This window comes from Doryrhamphus excisus, chromosome 3 (assembly GCF_030265055.1).
Source record: "Doryrhamphus excisus isolate RoL2022-K1 chromosome 3, RoL_Dexc_1.0, whole genome shotgun sequence".
In the NCBI taxonomy this organism is placed as follows: domain Eukaryota; kingdom Metazoa; phylum Chordata; class Actinopteri; order Syngnathiformes; family Syngnathidae; genus Doryrhamphus; species Doryrhamphus excisus.
In genome coordinates this window covers 24,493,888-24,516,872 of record NC_080468.1, presented here as the reverse complement: position 1 = coordinate 24,516,872, position 22,985 = coordinate 24,493,888, and the positions used below count along the sequence as shown (strand labels likewise).

Sequence of the window (22,985 nt, the reverse complement as noted above, 5' to 3'; positions counted from 1 at the left end):
AATGGGAATATTTTGTGTGAGCACCATTGTTATGTCTGACTGCTCTAATTTAGTTGTGCGTGGAATTCACCAGAAAATCATTTTCCATAAATTCGGAGAAGACATCCTTGGCCACTTCATTACCTTCAGCTTCCTTGGCAAGACACTTGTCATGTTAGAGGTGTGTACTGGAGTCCAGTACATGTTGGAATTCCCATTTATCCTCAATGAACCTCAGCTCCCCTGTGCTAGCAGCACTCATACAGTTACAATAGTATTTCCCCTTGACAAAAAATACTGGAATAGAAATGCTTGCTTGAAATATTGTTCTTATGTCCTTATGTTCTCATGACCTCCCAACACACATTGCCGTTCTTCTGCATCAGGAATGTCTCTCTCGTTGATCCTCCTTTATAACCCTTCACTGCACACACATGCCTTCCAATGTGTTCTGACCCCATCTCATGACCCTGTTGCCCTTTAACCCCAAAAGGGCTCCAACGGTGTGTGGAAAAAGACTCCAATAATGTTGGCCTTTAAGATGTCTATTGATTACCACAGATGAATTAGTGTGTGTGTGTGTGTGTGTGTGTGTGGTTTATTGGATGTGGGGTTTGGAGCTAATGTGACATTTATGAGGTCACATTAGGACTGGAGCTTTTGAAATGTTCCCTTTTTCGGTCAAGGCAGGAGGGTGATGAAAGAGAAGAGACATTTAAGAAAAATGGACGCAGTGATATCTGTTGCTATGTGCATGCTGCGGAGCTTCAATTGTGGTCATGATGGAGGTCAACAAAGCTTAAAAAGCATAGTTGTACAAAAGGGGGATGAAGTTACAAAAACATGAATATTTTTATGGTATAGGCAACTCAATCTTTCATTTGGGTCTACTCCCCCAACTACTTGGCCGTTTGTTTTGGGTTGTTATGCTAGAAGATCCGTTCTCAATCTATCTTCAAGTTCTCATCCAAGACTCCAGTCCATGGCCACGTTCATCAGCCTCCATAACACGTTAAATTACCACAGTACTCTTTGGAGAGAACGCAAACCCAAAACGGAATGTTTCCACCTCCATATTTGACAGTGGGGTCAGATTCAACAATTCTCGAACTTGACGCCAGAGCAGCCAAGAAGAAGAAGAATATGTTGTGACCTTTGTGGGAAAACACTTCATGGAGAAGCACAGTGTGGCCAACACGAACCAGCTGTGTTTGAGTGTGTAGAATCTCCCGGAGGAAACAGGAAGTGAAGAGGCAGGCCACATCCCACTGAGGGAGATAGGGAGGTGAGACATTCCAATTGGGTATATTTTTAATCCAATCTAATTGTACCACCATAGGGTGTATTAATGTACACAATAAATACACAAATACATATATTCCTAATGTGCATGAATAGATACATCAAAACATGATATATGTTGTAGGTCCAAAGCTGGAAGCAAATAGTTAATGCTTTGACACTGGAGGTCCGTTGGGTCTATTTTTGACTCTCTCTCAGTGGGCGATGCCTTTCCTCCCCTTCCCACGACACAACGCAGGATGGGGGCACGACCTGCAGGGACCAGAGACCAGTTGACTTCTTTTTGTTCACCTAAAAAAAGTCTACTGGGTGTGGATTACATTAGTCGGCCATGATGTCATAGAATTCTAACACAGTGACGCAGTTATCTGAAATCAAACACTACATTAATGTTCTTTAACATTACGACATGTTCCCTTTGGAATGTTCACTCATTTTCTACCGCTTATCCTCACAAGGGTCTATCCCAGCTGTCTTCGGGCGAGAGGCGGGGTACACCCTGGACTGGTCGCCATCCAATCACAGGGCACATATAGATAAACAACCATTCACACTCACATTCATACCTATGGACAATTTGGAGTCGCTAATTAACCTAGCATGTTTTTGGAATGTGGGAGGAAACCGGAGTACCCGGAGAAAACCCACGCATGCACGGGGAGAACATGCAAACTCCACACAGAGATGCCTGAGGATGGAATCGTACTCCGGTCTCCTAGCTGTGTGGCCTGCGCGCTAACCACTCGTTCGCCGTGCAGCCCTTGGAATGTTCATTCATTCATTCATTTTCTACCGCTTTTCCTCACAAGGGTCACGGGGGTGCTGGAGCCTATCCCAGCTGTCTTCGGGCGAGAGGGGGGTACACCCTGGACTGGTTGCCAGCCAATCACAGGGCACATATAGACAAACAACCATTCACACTCACATCTATGGACAATTTGGAGTCGCTAATTAACCTAGCATGTTTTTGGAATGTTGGAGGAAACCGGAATACCTGGAGAAAACCCACGCATGCACGGGGAGAACATGCAAACTCCACACAGAGATGGCCGAGGGTGGAATTGAACCCTGGTCTCCTAGCTGTGAGGTCTGCGCGCTAACCACTCGCTCACCGTGCAGTCCTTGGAATGTTCAAAAAAGCTTAAATGATACTGAATAATAAAAAAAACACAACAAATAGTAAATATCAAGTCCTCAGTGGCCATCTTTGTCCCGTGTTTTCACACCAGAACATCCTGAGCATCCCACCAGTCCCCTCTCCTTGGTGTTGTAGTCCAAGCGCGGTAGCACCAGAACGCCGCTTCCGTCAAGCTCACTCCTGGATGCTCGCTCTTCCTCAGCGGCCATGATGTTCTTCACCAAACACGTCATGGCTGCGTCGATATTAGTGTTGTCCTTGGGATGAAAGAGATAACACTCAATGCGCTGTACATTATATTCATTACATTTATTTTCCATGCCTCTTGTGGGTGTATGCTGGTTGACAGCCAATCACAGGCCTCATCATTCACACTCACATTCATACCTTCATTTAGAGTCGTCAATGTGGGCGGACCAACAACATGCTAACCACTACGCTAACATGTGGCCCACTCATTGACTCAACTTGGCAGTTGCTTACTGCGCTGAGGTTTCCATAGGCCTTAGACTTAATTCACATGCTTAAAACTACATCAGAATGTGTAATATGACCGTTTCAACACCCCCACCCCCCCCCCTTCTCATACAATGGACTATCCCATGTTACTGCGCACGTGCACATTGATTCAGGAAGACGGAGGCAAAACAAACTTGGAGAAAAATGAAGCAGTTACCCCAGTGGAGTGGAATGGAGTGGAGTGGAGAAGAGGTAAGGGGAAAAGAAAGCAAACAGTTTTTTTTTTAAATCAAAACTATCGAAGGTGTCAACCTATCTTACAGTCACAGCAAACGCAGACAAGAGCAGCAGCACTGCTTGACAGCTTCAGCCGCGGATAAAGCAGTAGTTGTAGAGATGAAGCTGAGAGCGGCGCTTTTCATCACAAAAATGTGAGTATTATAGCGGTAAACTATATAAAATGTTGCTGAATGTTGTTATCTATTACAGTAAAAGTGCGTGGTAAGTATTAACAATCCCACAGAAGTATTTTAAATGGGACCTAATACGCTCAGTGTTGAGTTGTGGACTCCGAAAGAGCAGCCACACAGTATAACCAGCACAGGAAGCTTTCTAGTGCTTCCAGAATCAGCATCTATTCAGCTGTATTTCTGTATTTCAAACTCCGAGTGCTTAAAATGACTTCCGGTTTGTGCTGCTAGTGAAACCAACTTTATAGGAGTTGATAATAAATAGCATGTATCTTTTAAAAATGTCAGCTTTTAATATACAGACATATGTGTTGGATTCCGAATCCGATCCGGAAGTACAGACTGGACAGAAGTTTCTCAAGAAAGAGGTTACGTCAAGATATCGCTCAATGGTAAGTAGCTTTAGCATTTTAGCTTTAGGTTTTCTACAGCACCGGTAACTCGGGTAGAGCCACCAATTGTGGTGCGGAAAGGCTATTAGCAACCCCACTCCCTGTATACAGGATCTTTTGCTCCATGACTTAAACAAAATAAACACAGTTAGTAAAGTTGGAAAGGCGTTGGACTTTAGCAATTTTAGTCCAGCTGCATATTGGCAATGGCACTGACTAAATTCATTTATTTTGCTGGTTGGGAATCAGGAACTCCAACCACTTGTGCCTGATAGTGGCATCGTTAGTAATTGTCAACAAAGGCTTTCCCTTAGCTAGCAACATAAACAGAGAAGCAAAGCTTGGGGGGAGGGCTTACAGCCACGCCCACATAAGGAAGTCTGCTGCTGCCACAAAGGGGCAGTTTTACCATGCTTTCTGAAAACCAAGTTTTTAGCCATCCCAAACTTCTTTCGAGGCTCACTTCCAAATGCGCAAACCTCATTATCTGAAACTTTGACCTATACATGTATTTAGAATGTTGTATTCTCATATTAAACATTGCCAGAGAAGCGGGAAAAGTATACTAGGTCCCATTCCAGGACTTTATTTAGTGCAGGGACTAGGATAATTTTCTCATATTCACACTTGTTTGTAGATGGTAAATATTAAAATCTTTTCAAATAAGTCAATAATAACAAATGAGAAAATGTAAAATAAAATAAATACATTTGAAATAGAATAAAACTTTTGTCTGTGCTGTACAAGAATGTGGAGGGCCCCAATGACGGGGTTTGCCTTGGGTCCGCAAATGACGCCCCAGACATCATCTGCAACATGTGTCTTTTTATGCTGTCTTTAGCCAGCTCCTTTTATTGGTAAGATGCCCAAAAAAACCCTCCTTGTCTGAAAATGCAGTAGACAGATACCCACTGATGTTATATTGCCTCCTACTGGTAATGTTTTTGTTAGCACTGACATGTACTGTATGCTGTATTATCTTACTGTATGCGCCATGTTATATTACAAGTGAAACGGGGGCTTTCTGTGAAAAGAGCTTATTTTCGAGGAGAAAATGTGTGAACACTGAATAATATTTTAGAGACAAAAAAATCACAAATATGTAGTGGAGCAAATAGGCTGGGAAATGAGCAGAAAACATCAAGTCTTACCTTGGCTGATGTTTCAAACCAGCCCACAAAACCGTAATCCTTGGAGAAGTTCTCCAGTTTGGGAAGTTTGGGGCACAAACCGAGCCGTCGCTGGTCACACTTGTTGGCCAACAGGACGGTCGGTACTGGCTTCCCGTTGCTCAAGGCCACCTTACAAGAATAACAAAACCATGAGGGGGTCTGTCTAGTCCAGGGGTGGACAAACTGCGGCCTGGGGGCCACATGCGGCCCGCCAAGCGTTTGAATCCGGCCCACCAGTATTTTTCTTTTAACATAAAAGAAACATTCAGTAATTTTTTTTTATTTATGTAAAATTAAATTTGGCAAATTGTTGATGTTTGATGTTTAAAGTGCTCCTGAAAAAAAAGGGAATTGAGAACATATAACTGATAGTATGACACTTAAAATAAAATTCAAATGTGGACTGTTAGAATTATAAGCGTAAAATAGTGTGTGTGAAATATATATTCCGGCCCCCCCCGGACAATTTTGTTAACTCAACACGGCCCACGAATCAAAAAGTTTGCCCACCCCTGGTCTAGTCAGACAGTTAAATGTCATTGATTGGCTCACCTTGGAGTCCAAGTCTCCCTTCCACTTGAGGACAGCTTGGAAGGTGGAGAGCCGAGTCATGTCAAAGACCACAAGAGCTCCCACGGCTTCTTTGTAGTAAACACGGGTCATGTTGCCGTATCGCTCCTGTCCTTTGTGGGGGGGAGAAGCAAGCAAGAACAGTTTTAACTGTATGTATTTGTTTATGTAACATTTGTATCTGCGTTACATGTATGATAAGGATGCCTTCCTAAGCATCCACAACATGTAGCGGGGTGTAATTTAGTAATGGGATGTCCTAATTTGAGATGAACTTTGCTATCAAGGACAACACTGATATGTTATAATATGGGAAATATAATATTAAACAGAGACAAATTGGTATGAATTACACAGGATAGTGCAGCTTTTGTTTGTGTGTGTGTGCATAGCAGAAGGTATAAATAAGTCTCCACCCTGGAAGCTAACTTCTTCCACATGATGCCAATCTAGCGGCTGAGTCAGCAGGCATACAAACACACAAACGTTGTGAAGGCTGTGTGACACTGTGCACGAGTGCTCACTTTGTGCTCGAACGTTCATTGCTGCTGTCATGGTTAAATAGGTGTTCATGAAACTTGCTGGTCTGATCTAGTCATCGTTTATCTTAATTGAGTTCAGAAAAGATGCATGAACTTCTGATGGGGCAAAAGTGGAGCTTGTATTACCATCTGAGTGGTATTATTTAAAATCCAAAATAATTACTAAAATTTTTTTTTTCCCATATAATAATATATCTTTAATTTGATTGCATTAGTGTTTTTATATAGTCCCTTTGGACACCTAAAAATCCCTGATTGACTTCTATTCAAACCTTTTTTTCACTACAAGCCAACCAAAATGATCACCAAATCCTTCCGAAATTGAGAAAAACATAAAAAATGGCATCAGAAGGCTAAAATTGCATCAACCCACCGGCTATGTCCCACAGCTGCAACCGCACCACCGTCTTATGGTCCCACTGGAGCACCTTAAGAGCAAAGTCCACACCAATGGTGGCCCGGTAATGCTGGGAGAAGACCTGGTGGACATAGCGCTTGATCACTGAGGTCTTGCCCACTCCCAAGTCGCCGATGACGAGCACCTTGAGCAGGCGCTGCTGCTGCTGCTGCATGGCCGAGGGGGTCAGTTAAACGCCAGGATGACTCTAATTATGGAGACATTTTACTTAGAATTAATACATTTTTTTTTTTATTCACACAAACCTGTAATTTATAGAGATGGGGCTTCTGTCCTCCACAATATATACATCAAGCCAACATGGAGTACCTCGTAAAAGTGAGTACACTCTTCACCTTGCTTCTTCCAAACAATATTGTCACATTGTGTATTGTGTTGTAATATATTGTACACAAATGTTCAGCGAAGAGCAAAATCAAAGGTTATTATGTGTTGTTTCAGGTGATGATCCTGCAGTCATGTACTGCCCAGAATATACACTCCAATTAATTTTCAGCATGCTTTGATACCTGTGTTGATATTTGCATTGTAATTGTTAATACCACAATTTAATGTGCAAAAGTAATTAGAAGGTGAATTATCTACTTTTATCAAGATAAAAGATTTAGCACTTCTGCTTCATGGACAGTTAAGTTAACCCCTTGGAGTCAGAACACGACCACAAAACAGGCCATTATACTAGATTGTGTAAGATAAAAACAAATATTTGCTGTAAATTGCTGTAAAAAAAACAACTTACTGTTCTGAGTGAGAAGAATTCTGAGAAAATATTATGCATCTCCGTTGGACGTTGCCACCTTAAAAAAATAACTTAGTGGTACAGCACACAACACAACAGTGTTGTGCATAAATGGGAAGTCAAGAGGTGAAAAAGAGAAGGGGGGGCGGACAGAAATGTGATTATCCATTTAGCCTGCGGTTTATGTGCATGGCCACGGCCACGCCCCCTTGGGCACCTTCTCCCCGCCCCTTACATGTAAACCTACAGTCACAGCTTCTACTCTTGTCACGATGAAATTTTCTATGTTATGTGTGGAAAATGTCATTTACATGTGTATTGTCACAATAACTCACTGTTTATTTTTTTTTAGTTCTGGACATTATTGACTATGTGTTAAATGGGGCTCTACATTTGTTATTTTGAATGTTTACACACTGAGAAGTACGGCAAAATGCAGTGTGCCGCCAGGACCCGGATGTTGCCCTCAACAAGCCCCTTGGTGAGTGTGCAGTGATGGGCGCTTACCACCCTCAGTCATCGATTTATTATCACATTGCTCAAGTTATGTAAGATATGATGTACAATGTTTGCTTTATATGTACTGTATTATTGTTTAAACAAATTTAGTAAAAACCCCAATCAGTTGTAATTCACAAATTGGACACAGACGTCATTTCCAGTTATGTGACGACAATGATGGATTGGGGACAGTACTGCACTGTCTAAGTATTTAGTGTATGTACATACAATACTGTATACTATGTGTGGAATATTTGTGTAGAAGTGTGCGAGTTGGGACACAGGAATTAATATACCCAGCGTCTTGTTTATTTCCGTGTCTGCGCACTAGCCTCCTACACACACGCAACCTACGTCCTTCTTGCGTTGTTTGTGTGAAAATGAGTGAAAGTGTTCGTATTACCGTTGTAGTTCCGAGGAATCGTGGCATTTTATGAGCTTCAGCAATTACATGTATTTGTTCATATATTTGTTATCTAACAAACAAAATTTTCGTACTTGGACAACTTCCGCGTTTGCGCCAATCCTCGATGCTTTACGGTAGTGGTACTGATGCGGGATGAGTCAGGCTATATGATGCTGCTATCGCTGCCATTTCATTACTGGCCTACAAATGACAGGCACGTGAGTTTGTGGCAGTGAACGTCGACGCAGAGAAGAGACGCCTTGTTTGTACCCTGTTCCCGCCTCTTGTAGTAGCTCTTGCCGAGACAACACCGAGGACACAGTGCCTGACTCCAGGGCCTACACCCGTCGTCGCCTCCAGCTGTCCATCCATCCGGTCAGACGTCTCAGACGGTGCCATCATGGAGCCCAGGCCGGCTTGCAGGTCCTGAACGAGAAAGAGAAAGAAAAAGAAAGCAAGAGCATCTTTACCCACAGCATCAGCTCCAGGTAGGTGGAGGAATTTGGTGTTTTTGTGTGACTTACAACAAAAAACAGGGCTTCGTCCAGTTATCTTCATTTGTCGTTATGTGCACTCTCACAAAAACTAGAAATAGTTTATAGGTTTTTAGGAATGATCAATTAAGAGAAGGCTATTCAACATGGGGGTCACAGGCCAAATCTGGCCCAGTCATGAGCAAAATGTTTGCATCAGATCCCTAAACACACCATAGCACTGTCATATTGAGGATCTTTGACTGTAACAACGCATTAAAGAACGCGTCAAAGATGGATGCACGCCATCATGTTGCTTGTTGCTTCCATAGTAGTGAGCCAAACCATTTGTGTGTGTATTGTGTGCAGGTAGAAAGTTTGTTGTTTTTTGTTTCAAATGAAAAAGAAAGGAACTACCCACAACATTCCTCAGTGGCATTGATGCCATAGTTGATGTAAAAAAAATGCTGCACCTTCCAGAGCCCTCACAGAGAAATAAATACTTTTGTATTAAAATATTGTAAAAAGTACAGAGATCAGCAAAGGGGGAATAACACATTTTTCACTTGTAGTTGAAATACCCACCACTAATTTTCTTTTATATTTTAGATGTATAATTTGTTGAAGGGAAGAATAGACACACTCTTAACATTCTATCTCTCTTTGCTTCAAAAAATGGCCCCGCCTCCCACAGACAAGAAGACAGACCGGTAGAGTGACAGACAGTCGAGCTCCAGAGCCGAGTTATGGAGGCGATCTGGCTCTATCAGTTCCGTCTCATCGTGATCGGCGACTCCACGGTGGGCAAGTCGTGTCTGATTCGCCGCTTCACCGAGGGCCGCTTTGCCCAGGTGTCGGACCCCACAGTAGGTGTGGACTTCTTCTCCCGGCTGGTGGAGATCGAGCCAGGCAAGCGGATCAAGCTGCAGATTTGGGACACGGCGGGCCAAGAGCGCTTCAGGTGGGTCAAACCTGCATAGTTCTATATTGTTGTCCACTCTTGCTTTGATTGTCCCTCTCTAAAACACCACGAATGAGCAAACAAACATTAGGAAACACTTGTGTATAACAGAGAAATGAGGGTCTAGTGAGATGAAGAAATATGTACATAGCACGAGGCTTAGCCTGGAGGTCCGAAAACTAGAATTACCACCTAAAGTGTTTGTTCTTGGAGAATGTGCTGTTATTAAAATGAGTCTTTTGACGTGACACCAGCTGAGAGGGTAAACAAATGGAAGTAAACGTCTTCTTTTATTATTTCAGTACATACACCTTACAGGACCTCTTTGTCTCACATTGTAGACAAAAAAATGATGAAAGCATACACAGCATAGAGTAGTATGTACGATAACAACGTCACTCTTGGTTCTATGGGGGAGTTCCCCATTATAATATCTCCAATACATACTTGCATTTCTACACTTTGCTTGTTTGTGACTAGACTTGTTTCCTGACTACACTTCATAAACACATGATCACAATGGCTTGCTGACACATACAAATACACATGAAACATACAAATTCCTTGAAATAAACCAATTACAAGTTCAAAGCGCCTGCCTAACAACAATGCCAAACACAAAGATGAATGGTACCGATCCTGGAAATCAGAAACAGGGTCAGTCATGGCTGTCGAATGAGGAGGATGATGCCTTGAATGAAAAAATCAGAATTTGACAATATTCTCGAGAGCAAAAATGTGATATTATCACACACCTTGAAGCAGGGGATGAGAGATTGAATGTGGGCTCACGCAGAACGACACCCTCTACGCAATACTCAGGGTAATCCATAAGGAAGTCCTATACCTTAAGGAGGAAAATAGGACACCGAGGCTCTACGAGAAGATATCGAAGCATTACAAGATGATTATACTGCCTTGCATACTGATCTTAAGGAGGTTAAAACCTCTTTGGAGAAAATTGAGCATAATGTAATGATACCCAGCTTCTATGACTGATGAGATGGATCAGAGTGCACGAATGAACAATGTGATCCACACAGGACTCTAAATTGCGCCCTAAACAACACCACAGCCATCATCATTGTTAAGGTCCACAACAGCGAATTCAGAATCTCACTGCTGAAACAAGGAGCTGAAGTGAAATGAGCATCTGACTAAACGCAACCCTGACATCGCCAAGAAAGCACGAGACTTGAGGAAGCAGGCAAAGATACAAAGCACTTGGAGCAACTGCAAAATCTACATCAGGCTAAATGGAGGAGGACCAGGAGTAGCAAGAGTGATTGTTGTCAAAGATAGCATACAGGAAATGAACATACATATTAGCTATTGCTATCATAGATAATGTAGTCTGTATGCATGATCGAAATAAATTTAAACCATTACACATAAACATGTGATCAGTCTCCTGAAGGGTGTGTGGCCACGTGTCACACATACAAGAAGTAACCCACACCACTCCTTCCTCTATGCAGGTCCATCACTCGGGCCTACTACCGCAATTCGGTGGGTGGTTTGCTCCTGTTTGACATCACCAACCGCCGCTCCTTCCAGAACGTACACGAATGGCTGGAGGAGGCGCGCAGTCACGTGCAGCCGCACAGCATTGTCTTCCTGCTGGTGGGACACAAATGTGACCTGGAGGCAGAGCGTCAGGTACGTACTTTGATTAAAAAAAGTGACCCGACTGTGGAAACCTTTGGTGAAAAAGCGAATGGTGGTGTTGATTGAAAGAAGGTGATGATTGTTATACCTGGAAACGTGTTCTGTGTATTCAGGTTCATTATACAATTTTAATAATGATTTGGAGTGCATGAGAGGTAAGGAAAATGTTGCTCTTTTTGTCTATGGTTGTTTATTAAGAAGTATATTGCACAACACAGCTTTTGGAGTCATTAAAAGTACATAAGAAAGCTGCCTACAGCCACAGCTGTTCATGCCATTTTTTGACCTTGCACTATTCCTGGGGTGGGCGAACTTTTTGACTCGCGGGCCGCATTGATATGACAAAATTTACGGGGGGGGGGGCAGACTATATATTTTACACGTAACAGTCCACCTGGTATTATTGTATCTGTAAAATTGTCATGCAATCTGCTTTTATTATTTATTATTTTATATTTATATTTAAATATTTTAAAAATAATAAAATATTATAATAATTACAATAAAATTAAAATCATAATTATTATATTATTATTATGTAAAATATGCAAATATAACAATAATATTATATATAATTAATATAATAATTAGCATTAATATAATAATTATAATAATTATAATAATTATAATAATTATAATAATCTAAATAATAATAATTATTATTATTATTATAATAATAATTATTATTATTATGTGCTTGTGTCCCTTTTTTCAGGAGCACTTTGTAAACAACAGACCATGTCAAACAACAAAATTGATACAACCATCAAAAGGTTGGCTCAGGCCATGATGCCAGGTTGTATGTTGAGTTTAAATGAAATACTTTGGAAAGATTCGGCGGGCCGTATTCAAACACTTGGCGGGCCGGATGTGGCCCCCGGGCCGTAGTTTGCCCACCCCTGCACTATTCATTCATTCATTCATTTTCTACCGCTTTTTCCTGGACTGGACTGGTCACCAGCCAATCACAGGGCACATATAGACAAACAACCATTCACACTCACATTCATACCGATGGACAATTTGGAGTCGCCAAGCATGTTTTTGGAATGTGGGAGGAAAACCGCACGGGGAGAACATGCAAACTCCACACAGAGATGCCCGAGGGTGAAATTGAACCCTGGTCTCCTAGCTGTGAGGTCTGCGCGCTAACCACTAGACCGCCGTGCCGCCTGACCTTGCACTAATTTGAGATGATTCGCTTTTGAAGACCCCGGAAAGGGCAATGATAGGAAACTGCATTTACGGTTGTCCTACCTTTCCTCTAACAATCTTCCAGGTGAGCCGACAGGAAGCTGAGAAGCTGGCAGGGGCATACGGCATGCGCTACATCGAGACATCCGCACGTGACGCCATCAACGTGGAGCGTGCCTTCACAGAGCTGACCAAAGACATCTTCGCCCTGGTGCGGTCCGGCGACATCACCATCCAAGAGGGCTGGGAGGGCGTCAAAAGTGGCTTCGTCCCCAATGTGGTGCACTCTTCCGAGGAGGTGACCAAGAGCGACCGCCGCTGCCTCTGCTGATGTGGGAGGAGCTCGAACAGAGCGGAGTGGCTGACGGACTGTGGTGTCGGCCATCTTTGCTGAAACAGAGCAGACCGCTGAAGAGTTGTGGTCATTTATTTTGACCGCCGATGTTTAATTTGATGGGAAAAGAAGGATCTCAAAATACTTCAATTGCTTCTGTGGGCTCCCAAAACCTCCTCTTCCTTCTTCTCCGATATGCAATTCTACCATTACAAGTTTATAACTAACTTTATCTGGCCTAATGGACAAGTCACCAACTAACAAAAGAAGGCAGAATCAGCATTGTTCTGCTTCAGTATCACATTATAGCAATGCAACGTTCACTTCTGGAAGAAGTCCTTAAAAGCAGGTGGACCCAAAGGGGACCCAACAGCGCCCAAATAGCCGACTTCCAAAACTCTTGTGACTCTGGGAGGCCGGACGAAGGTGGAGCATAAGCATCCAGAACACGTTGAATTACCCACAATGCACGCTTTGAGACAAAAAGTGTACCACTGTATAACCAAGCAAAGGAGGTCCAGCTGGCTTGCGGACATTTCTGCACAGGCACAAGAATGTTTGTTGGTTTACGTATGTGTGCTTTTGACTTCCTCATGCCATTAACACACAAGACAAGCCTGACCTAAGTACACCCGCCGTGGTAAAAAAAAAAAAAGGCTGTCTACCACTCTTGAAGACTTTTTGGGTTAAGCTGCATTTTATTCACTTCCCGTAGATAGTGTCTCAATACTTTTCCATGCAGTGTATGCGCCTGGAAACAAAAGTGGGGTTTGGCAGTTGTTCATATAGTCCCTTAATGTTCTATTAAAATAAACCACTAGATCAAATACATCATGTTATCAACTCTTTGCATTTATATGATCATTTAGAAGTCATCTCTTGTCCATAACGCTTGTGTTGTATTATATCTGTTTGCATAAAAAAATGGGTGTAACAGTGAGACGCCACACAAACAATGCTCAAAAATAACCTGACTGATCAAGATGGCATTTTATTTGTTTCTTTGGGTGCTAATGTGTTCACTGCCTCCCTTCATCTGTTAAAATAAGAGTTTTTAACCGGACGGACATCGCTGTTCATTCATGTTTTAATTCATGAGCACAGTGACAGACAAATAAATACAGACGGAACAAAAAGGGGAGAGGACAGATCAAAGAATACAAAAAAAATGACTTTTTTTTAACCTGAAAATAGACTTTTAAAAAAGTACGAAATCGACTGTGGTGGCTACACTAGACTGATTTCGAATCCAAAACACAGTGCCACCATCTTGCCCTCGGTACGTCTCGCTGTAGGAGGAGGGGGGGTTGTTGCACTGACTGAACAGAAGACCATATAACAGGAAAGGAGCAGGGGCGGGGGTGTCCTATCTGGATTAAGACTTGTCTGTTGACTTTAGGAGGTTGTCCTTGCTCCTCCTCTTCACGTCCCAGTTGTAGACTCGTGCCATGTCTGAGGTGAGCGGGTTAAGGGGCTACAACACAGCAAGCACACAAAGAAAAACCCTCAGGTTGGAAGGATACTGACTTCGGTGGTGGTAAACTGGTCTCGCAGGAAATCTAGGTCCTCCTCCAGCGTCTCCAGGTTGCGAGAGGCCGTGGACAGGTTCTTCTCTAGCAGAGCCTGAGCGTCGTCGATGTCATACTCCAGCATGACGTTGGCCTTTGAGGAGGCAATCAATAGCTTAGAATAAACCAAGTACTTCTTTTCATTTTAAAGGAAGAGTTTCACGTTGAGTTGACTTACACCTAACCATAGGCAAACTTTGTCGGTGGGTGGTACCGAGGCCTTGCAGTAAACATTGTCGGCTAACAGGAAGTGTGTTTCCATTGGTTCTGTGGTCTCCTGGAGACAAAATGAGGTCCAAAAAGACGACTTTGGGCTATCCTTCACCAGTCAATCACACAATTAGCCTAACATGCAACAAGCATCACAACAAATTCAAACAAACCTTTTTCTTTTGCATGTGTCGCAGGATCTCTAGCGTCTGTGAGATTTGCGGGATCTGGTTTTTCAACCTGGAAGTCAACCCCAAAAAGAGAACGAGAATGAACAAAAACACGATGGGTAAATCTGTGGACCGTCACTCCAGCCTACCTCAGCTTCTTCTGTGACAGGTTGAGCTCCATGTACTTATACTTCTGGTACTGCTCATCCAGCTTCCTCAAAGCCGCGTCTGCTGTCTCGTTGCCCGGCTGCTTCATGAATGAATCCACGTCTTCCTGTCCGATTCAAACAACAGAGAAAGAAGAATTAAACCAGCAAAACGACAAACAAATGATGCAAAAATGTTACAACGGCCTCGTTTTCGTTTACAGCCGTTTTTCAGTGCTTGACAGTTTGGGTACGAATGTGTTCCCTCTAGACTGGAAGGTTCTACAGTGTACAGTTTAAATAACAGAATGATGATGAAAATCCTCATCACCAAAACCAAGCCTCAATGATATGATACAAACAAAAAAGAACACTGATCTATCGGGATTGAAATCCTAAACCTCATCGAACAGTGAAGCTAAAATAACTCAAAAGTCCATAGATGGAAGTGATCATCTTTCACACACTTTTAGTTAGCAAGCTAGCTTTGGGTTGGCATGACGCCCCCAAACGCTGCATAATTAGCACCGAGACGGATCCTTTCGTGGGGATATGAGGTCCGGACATGACACACGCACTAAGAAGCAGGGTCCACGTACCACAAACACCGCCTCTGGAATACCCAGATGCTTTTTCTTGGTCGCCTGGACGGCATTGCTGCTGTCTATGGTAGCCGCCATCATGGGGAGAGGCTGCTGCTTTCTTCCTCGTGTTGCAAGCCGTGAGCATCAAGAGGTGGGAGAAGAGGTGAAGCTCCCTCTCGTGGCCACCAACTGTCATAGCAGCAGAAGCCACGTAGTAAATCTAGTACTGTTGCAGTAAAACCACAAATTAAACCACAAAATATAAATTAATATTATAAGCAGTTGTGGTTCTAGCTATGGGCCACAGGGCAATTGCTCAGGGCGGCATTCCCCAGGGGGCGCCGCGGACGGGGAAAGAAAAAAATATATTTACTAATGCTCCTCTCATTAAATCATCATGGGAGTAGGGCGCCCTCTACAGGCATGGTCAAACGTGAGCAAACGTCCACCACGTGATGTGTGGACGAAACCAAAGTATAGCAGGGTGCGTGTGTCGCTGGACCTCAGCCCTCAGGTTAATTACAAGATAAAAATATAACTTACAACAGTAATTGTTCAATAATATAACATATTTAATTCTTAATATTATATCAAATGTATTATATTGCAGACCAATATTCTCAAAAATGCTATTTCACTTCGAAAAAGGGAAATAAAAGGAGGGAATTGTGAGTCGAGTTGGTTTAACCCAGGCTGCTAGTTGTGTGACGGTAGGAGATGATGAAAGTGCTCTTAATTTGTGTCAAGAAAACATGGAAAAGACAAAGTCAAAGCTTCCAGATGCACAATTTGGAGGAAGGAAGAGAAACGGGCCAAAGACAAAGGTATGGCGCTTATAGCATCACTTTACTAAGGTTACTTGGTTGGTATAGGCTAATTGCTGTTTGTGTAAATGTGGATTTATGTCAAATGTGAAAGCTTGTGAAATAAGCACCTTTCAGTCGTTGGAAAAAGTGGAAAAAGTTTGTTTAGGTGGGGAAGAATGGGGATTGAAGGATTTGTGAAGTGCCAAAATATATTTTTCTCTTTAATTTGTGTTGTTTAATAGTTTTTATTTTTTTTAATAAGCTTTTGTTGACACTCGCTGACAATTTAGCTTGCTAGCTTGAATGAACAATGACAACTGATGAGACGGAGCAAGTTATTGGAGCTGGAACCAATCCAAAGAGGAAGCATATACACCAGAAATTATGTAAAAGCCAAGCCATTGTGATTTTTTTTTTGGAGATTCACAACATAATCAATGACGTGGTGCTGGGAAATCAAAAGACATTGCAAATAAATAGTGGATCTGTTCCTGGTCAAGGGGCCTCTGTTTGTTGACTAACACTAGTGATGATTAGCGGTGCCGTGTTCCTCCCCTCATCACAACTTCCAGGGCTAATAAATGGGAAAACTCTCTCCAAAAACACACACCCTGTGAAGGTGTAAATGTGAGACCTGACGTCGACGTCAAAGAACGACACGGTCCCCTCCTCGTAATCGGTGAACACACCGATTGTCCGTGGCTTCACGTTAAGGTTCAGAAGTACTGATGGAGAGTCCAGTGCGCGGTATTCATCTCCGCCCCTCAGACGCACCGTCCAGAAGCCATTCTCTGGCTTGGAGGTGATCTGCCCCTTCCTGTTGACGGATTCTTTGACTACACCCACGTCCCAAAAGGTCTTCGTTCCGACATCCACCTGATGGGAGCAGACTATTTCATTAAGACCGAAAACATCCAGTAGTTGTATTGATTTGGCTCAGGAGAGATCATCACCTGGAAATAGAACCTTCCGGACAAGAAGCCTCTTTTGGCAAGAACGCAGATGACGGGGTCAAAGCGCTGAGGGTTGTCAGGCACCACTTGCAGCAGCTCTGCACGGCCCACCTGCTTGCCGTCAGCCGACAGACAAATATTGGGATGGGCAGTGTCCGGGTCCAGCTCCACGTCCACTGTTGGAATCCGAAGCTTCATTAATCCCAATAACAATCATTCAAGAGGGTCCACAGTGATGACGGTACTACCTGCGTAACTCTGCACCCTCTTTATCTCTGTCAGGGTGTGAAGAAAACGATGATGAGCTTCACACTTCACACTGTTCAAATATTTGAGGCCAACTCACCATATGTCTTCACGCTATCCAGCTCGTTCCTCAATGCGGCTTCCAGTTGGGACAGCGCCCTTCTCGCTGTGCCTATGCAGATCTCAGGGTTGATGCTGATCTCTGCCCACTCTCTGGTGGGTGGAGGCGATGTCATCAAAGGGGACCTCTGTATCATGGAGGTCAGAGGTCACACATGCATGTGACTGGTAACAATATCCTGACACCTCATGCCAACCTGGAGGAGATGCAGATGATCCTCGGTGTCCCTCAGCTTTTCCAGCTCTGCTTTCTTCTCCTGGAGCTTAGCAATCTCCTGCCGAAGCTCGTCCATGAGGCCGTCAGCCCTCGACTTGACTGCCCTCTCGTTCTCATCAATCTCGGTGGTGACCTCCGCCCGTCTTTTCTCCGCCAAGTCAATCAGAGAGGTGAAGAGGCGCTCGTTCTTTGTCTTCTCTCCCTCCGCACTCATCTGGAGGAGAATAAGAGGATGAAGCCTCCTCAGGACAGAACATTTTCACAACAAATTTAGGACCCACCATGATAAGCTTGAGACCATTTTGGATTTCATCCACTTTCTTCTGTCGCTCTTGGATCAGCTGCTCAAAATTGGCCTCTGCCTTCTTCATCTGGATCTAACACAACGTCAAAAAACATCAACATAAAATTGTTCAAAATGAAGAATTAAGATTCAGGTCTGGCGTTACCTTCCTCTCCTTGGTCTCTTCCTCAATCTGAACAACGTGGTGACCCCTGTGCTCGCTCTCAGTGCAGAACTGGCACACGCACTGCTGCTCGTCCCGACAGAACATCTCCAGCAGCTTATCATGCTGACTGCACAGACGCTCCCGCAAGTCAGTGGTCGGCTCCATCAGCCTGTGCATCTGCAACGATGCCACCCTGCGGTGGGGCTCCAAGTGAACATGGCAGTACGAGGTGAGACACACCAAGCAGGACTTGAGAGCGGACACCCGTAGAGAGGTGACGGCACACACGTCGCACGTCACCTCACTGTCTTTAGCGGCGCACAACGGCAAGGATGAAGAGCGGTCGAGGAGTGTCATTCTCCTGAAGGTGTCAGCCAGCTCCTTGAAGGCGGCGTTGATACTGATTTCGGGCCGGTCGGCGAAGGCCTTGTCGCAGGCGGGGCACCGGCACATGTCGCTGTTGTCCCACACGCCCTGGAGGCAGGCCTGGCAGAAGTTGTGTCCGCATGGCGTGGTAACGGGGTCGGAGAGCACCTGTTCGCACACAGGACACTCCAACTGCTTTTCGGCCAGTGTGTCACAAGAGGAGGCCATTTTCTGCAGCATAAACAAAAAAAGGAACAATGTTTTTAACAGGAAGTTCAGTATTAAGTATTTAAATGTTCAACATTTATGACTTTGTACACTTCTCTCAATGTGGTCTCCACCCTTCACTTTCCTTTTGTTTTCTTAAACACTCGACACACCTGTGCTACACACAAGAAATGCAACCATGATATTAATTTTACCCTCAATAAAAAGAATAAATGGCCGTACTCATTGACAGCTACAAGGCCTGTTGGGAAATAAAACAATTCAATTACTTGCTGATGCAAAAAATAACCTTTGCCCATGTTTTCTTTTTTTGTACTTTGCGCAAATTAGTTTGACAAGTTGTAAATACAGCCTACAGGAAAATCATTATCACAAAAAGAACACGATTCAGGTCATTTCTTACTGCCATGGTCTTGGACACGCGTTCTTCCTCTGTGGTGGCGTCAGAGCTGGTGACTCTTTGGAAGCATGCACTTTGTTCCTGTAGGGAAAAGGGCGTGTAGTCAGTGTCCAAGGGCTAGCTAAGGTGGTTGACTCACCTGAGCAGTGGCAAAAAGGAATGCAGCAGATCTGCTCGTCACCATGCATGTACAGCTTCACAATAGGAAGCGCTTCCTCATTGCTGTCATGACGCCTCTCGTGTGTCACATGACTTGAAATGACGAGGTGGAACCACTTTACAATCACGTGACACCTTTTGAATAGTACTGTTACTAGATGCTGTGTGTGTAGCATAACAGTAAAACATGTCATTGATCTGTAAGGTGGCTACTTGCTTTAGAAAGGAATCTTGCTGTACACAGATTGGCTAGCTAATCTATCTCTGCCTCACATATAATCATGGAAAATACAAAAATAATTACTAATATTATTGGCATTTTTGCCGAAAACCAATACCGATATGCGTAACATGTGCACATTTCCTGATCAAATAGAGGGCAGAAACCTAAGCTGAGGTTGCCGTAAGCGAGTGACGGCACTCAGACGGTTGGATCATGGTGCTTGCCAGTTATGGGTTGTCAGCATGTCGGTAATAATAATAATAATAATGTTGCAGAAACATTTATTATACACAATAACGTTCTGCAGCTTTTCTTCCATTTAGGTGTGACATCATAATTCCTACTAATCGGACAACAGTGCTCTCTTCATCCTGACCAATTTGGCCCATGCATGAGCTGCAAGGTACTTGTCACTGCCGTCCTTCCACAGAGAGGATAATAATACAATATATAATCCAATTAAAAAAACAAAAATAATACAATCAATCAATATATATAAGAAGTACTTCAAAACAAATTGAAAATGTTTTTAACCAAAGAGAAATATTCTTCTCTTTAATGTTAAAACAACTCCAAAGGAGTCAGTGCCTCACCAGCCATCAGCCTCAATGCACGTCACTCATATCTAGCTAGATAAATAGATGGATAGAATGGTACCTAAAATGGAACAGGCCTCGCGAGACTCCTGATTGAGATGCATGGATTGTGGATCGTATTGGCCGCACTGAGAGTCCAGTCTTGGCATGCCATTAAGGCAGCGTGGTGGCAGAGAGAGCGTGCCATTTCCACAAATATCATTTATGCTGCCATTTGTTTTAGTGGGAGGCATATGAAGTGAACGGCAATATGACCAGTGTTTAATTATAGTTAGTATTTTTATTTTAGGCACTTTTTGATGCACTATTTGGTATTTTAATGGCATAAAATTGTGGTGGAGTTGCAGGCCAAATCACAAATTGTCCGAGTCATCTTTGACTGAAGAATCATTGATCATTGTGATGCAAAGCAGGATGAATGAGAACATCATAAACATCAAATGACATGTATGCCATAACAGCAAAGAAGCCATATTGCATGTTGGACTAAAATAGTGTATTTGTTTTAATGACTTCAGATTGAAAATATCCGCTATCATGAGCCAGATTGGATCATTTCCTCTCAGCCAATTGAATCAGAGGAGGCGGGTTGGGAAGCAGGTAGGGTAGGAGGGAGGTGGAGGCATGCAACATGGAGGGGAGAGAAAGTGGAAAAGGAAATTTGGCGGGGAATGAGCAGAAAGAGAAGAGCAGAAACGAACCTGGAGGGGAGACATGAGACGCTCCAAGTTGTCTGATGAATAAGGTAAGTTTCCCTGTTTTTTGGAATGCTATTGACAACATGATTCCAACATATAGCAACTTTTGAAGATATGGAAAAATAAGGCTCTTTTCAATGTTAGCTTTTAAATCAGACTATGCGTTCGGCGTTCAAGCTATACAAAGAGGAATTAGATTCAAAATTTAGAGCAAGTATTTATACCCACAGCTGGTCTTTCTTTGGGATTGTGGTGGTCCGGTATCCCCGCTGCCAGCCCCCCACTACCACCTGGTCCAGCTGGCATCCATTATTTCTTCCTGGCCAAAAGCATTACCTCATTTTGTATTTTTGGTTTTGTTTTCCTTGTCGACATGTTGATGTTCCTGGTGTTTTGGGTTTAAATCAGATCAATGTCAATCAATGTATTTTCTGTGATACTACTTTTAATTTGGTGTGTACAGGTATGTAACAAATGCCAGCCAGTGTGGCCTGTGTTTGAGCAGGCGGGTCACGGCACTATCGTGACCCACCTGGGAGTGAGTGTAACTGATGCCAGCCAGTGGTGCTGCACTCGTGTACGTCGGTAAACCTCACTCCCTCGGTCTGAAGAGCTGCATTGAACGCTGGGTCCACAGTCCGGGCTTTTGGCCCAGCGATCAGCGCACTTGTTTTTCAAGCCCTAGCGTGAAATTCACAGCACTGACACAGTACATAACCCTCCACTTGTGTCTCATTTAAGGACTTATGGTCAGCTGCTATGGGAGCTCCACCGAGTCTTGGCAGATCTGTTCCTTGAGGATCAAATCCCATGACCACATCAGCAAGACATAGCCGACACCCCTGAAGATTGTGGGTGAACCTGAAACTCGTCGGAAACACAACTGGAACCAGTCAGAACAATGTTTCGCCCCTCTTGGCTCCGTTTTGCCTTCGTTGTCGAACTGCTGCTCATGACTCGCTGGGCGCCCCTGGTGGTGCACTGCCAGAATGACACAGAGCCAATCGTGTTGGAGGGGAAATGTCTAGTGGTGTGCGACTCCACCCCCTCTGCCGAGCCATCGGGAAACGCCCTGGGAATGTCTGTGAGGTCTGGAACAGGCCGGGTGGCGTTCTCGGCCATTCGCAACACCAATCACGAACCTTCAGAGATGAGCAATCGCACCATGACCATCTACTTTGACCAGGTGGGTTCGCGTTTGCGGAGACGGAGGCGGAGTATTTGAAGGACACTCTTCTCTCTTCTTCTAGGTCTTGGTGAATGTGGGCAGCCATTTTGACCCCGCCAGGAGCATCTTTATGGCTCCCAGGAAGGGGGTCTACAGTTTCAACTTTCATGTGGTTAAAGTTTACAACAGGCAGACCATACAAGTAATTTTACTTTTAACCAGCACTTGCCTCTAAGTTCTTCCCTCCTCTCTCACTAAGTGCTCCTTGTTTTTGCTTGAAGGTGAGTTTGGTTCTCAACGGCTGGCCAGTGATCTCCGCTTTTGCGGGCGACCAGGATGTGACCAGGGAAGCTGCCACCAATGCCGGCCTGGTGATGATGGAGAGGGGGGACAAGGCATACCTCAAATTGGAGAGGGGCAACCTGATGGGAGGGTGGAAGTACTCCACCTTCTCTGGTTTTCTGGTCTTCCCCTTGTAAGGGTGCAAAGGATCGTGGGTAGACCTTCCGTGCTCAGGATGCTAAGGGGTCAATGGATTCGTTTCATCAAATCTTGACTGCGTTTTCCATTTCCTCTGCACCTTTATGGCTAGCCTAGTGTCTATGCTTGCTTGCACCATTGATATTTTCGTAAATGCATGAAATAATCTATTTTCTATCTATCCTTAGCTAGCAAGCTAATATATATGAAGCTAATTAACATCTCTATTTTGAGTTAACTTGGTCATCTAACTTATTCAAAGTGTTGATTGTTGTGATTTCTTGTTGTCTCTCACATTGCGATTGTAGCATATATCTTGCATTAACACACGCTGAATATACAGTTTTCCTGTATGTATATTTGATCTCATGCACACCAGTAAACTTTTAACTCTTCCAAGTTTACTTTCTCTGACGACTTCCCTCTGTGCTACTCATATGTGACCTCCAAACCACCTCAAGCACTCCAGCCATCAATCAG

General features: G+C 43.7%; 5 protein-coding genes across 11 annotated transcripts; 2 read left to right on the top strand and 3 right to left on the bottom strand.

Annotated features, from left to right (window-relative positions):
* Positions 1 to 10: 10 nt before the first annotated feature.
* Positions 11 to 7,760, bottom strand: zgc:162171 (uncharacterized protein LOC565931 homolog). The gene is made up of 5 exons (XM_058067670.1): positions 7,182 to 7,760; positions 6,398 to 6,629; positions 5,465 to 5,595; positions 4,892 to 5,041; positions 11 to 2,676 (listed from the first exon to the last, which is right to left on the bottom strand). The coding sequence occupies exons 2-5, from the start codon at positions 6,594 to 6,596 to the stop codon at positions 2,476 to 2,478; spliced, it is 681 nt and encodes a 226-aa protein (XP_057923653.1). The 5' UTR covers positions 6,597 to 6,629; positions 7,182 to 7,760; the 3' UTR covers positions 11 to 2,475.
* Positions 2,790 to 13,940, top strand: LOC131125799 (ras-related protein Rab-39B). 5 transcript variants are annotated; one of them, XM_058067673.1, is made up of 10 exons: positions 2,790 to 3,130; positions 3,202 to 3,309; positions 3,651 to 3,740; positions 6,414 to 6,606; positions 6,701 to 6,760; positions 7,534 to 7,662; positions 8,379 to 8,576; positions 9,256 to 9,522; positions 11,001 to 11,181; positions 12,470 to 13,940. In XM_058067673.1, the coding sequence occupies exons 8-10, from the start codon at positions 9,308 to 9,310 to the stop codon at positions 12,713 to 12,715; spliced, it is 642 nt and encodes a 213-aa protein (XP_057923656.1). In that variant the 5' UTR covers positions 2,790 to 3,130; positions 3,202 to 3,309; positions 3,651 to 3,740; positions 6,414 to 6,606; positions 6,701 to 6,760; positions 7,534 to 7,662; positions 8,379 to 8,576; positions 9,256 to 9,307; the 3' UTR covers positions 12,716 to 13,940. The 5 variants fall into 5 exon arrangements, with proteins under 5 accessions (XP_057923656.1, XP_057923655.1, XP_057923657.1 ...); XM_058067672.1 differs by having other exon boundaries at positions 6,884 to 7,662; XM_058067674.1 differs by having other exon boundaries at positions 3,637 to 3,740; positions 6,884 to 7,662.
* vbp1 (von Hippel-Lindau binding protein 1) lies at positions 13,694 to 15,569 on the bottom strand. The gene is made up of 6 exons (XM_058067677.1): positions 15,412 to 15,569; positions 14,816 to 14,940; positions 14,670 to 14,736; positions 14,465 to 14,563; positions 14,242 to 14,380; positions 13,694 to 14,170 (listed from the first exon to the last, which is right to left on the bottom strand). Exons 1-6 carry the CDS (start codon positions 15,493 to 15,495, stop codon positions 14,094 to 14,096), a joined length of 591 nt encoding a protein of 196 aa, XP_057923660.1. The 5' UTR covers positions 15,496 to 15,569; the 3' UTR covers positions 13,694 to 14,093.
* A 521-nt stretch (positions 15,570 to 16,090) lies between these two features.
* On the bottom strand, positions 16,091 to 19,389 carry LOC131126136 (E3 ubiquitin-protein ligase TRIM39-like). Its single transcript, XM_058068352.1, has 9 exons — positions 19,321 to 19,389; positions 19,185 to 19,262; positions 18,188 to 18,784; positions 18,020 to 18,115; positions 17,719 to 17,952; positions 17,502 to 17,649; positions 17,404 to 17,430; positions 17,156 to 17,331; positions 16,091 to 17,078 (listed from the first exon to the last, which is right to left on the bottom strand). Exons 1-9 carry the CDS (start codon positions 19,363 to 19,365, stop codon positions 16,698 to 16,700), a joined length of 1,782 nt encoding a protein of 593 aa, XP_057924335.1. The 5' UTR covers positions 19,366 to 19,389; the 3' UTR covers positions 16,091 to 16,697.
* On the top strand, positions 16,092 to 22,504 carry si:dkeyp-74b6.2 (cerebellin-1). Of its 3 annotated transcripts, XM_058068355.1 has the most exons (5): positions 16,119 to 16,220; positions 19,887 to 19,966; positions 21,599 to 22,043; positions 22,108 to 22,227; positions 22,307 to 22,504. In XM_058068355.1, the coding sequence occupies exons 3-5, from the start codon at positions 21,759 to 21,761 to the stop codon at positions 22,502 to 22,504; spliced, it is 603 nt and encodes a 200-aa protein (XP_057924338.1). In that variant the 5' UTR covers positions 16,119 to 16,220; positions 19,887 to 19,966; positions 21,599 to 21,758. The 3 variants fall into 3 exon arrangements, with proteins under 3 accessions (XP_057924336.1, XP_057924338.1, XP_057924337.1); XM_058068353.1 differs by lacking the exon at positions 19,887 to 19,966 and having other exon boundaries at positions 16,092 to 16,220; XM_058068354.1 differs by lacking the exons at positions 16,119 to 16,220; positions 19,887 to 19,966 and adding an exon at positions 20,809 to 20,904.
* Positions 22,505 to 22,985: the final 481 nt, after the last annotated feature.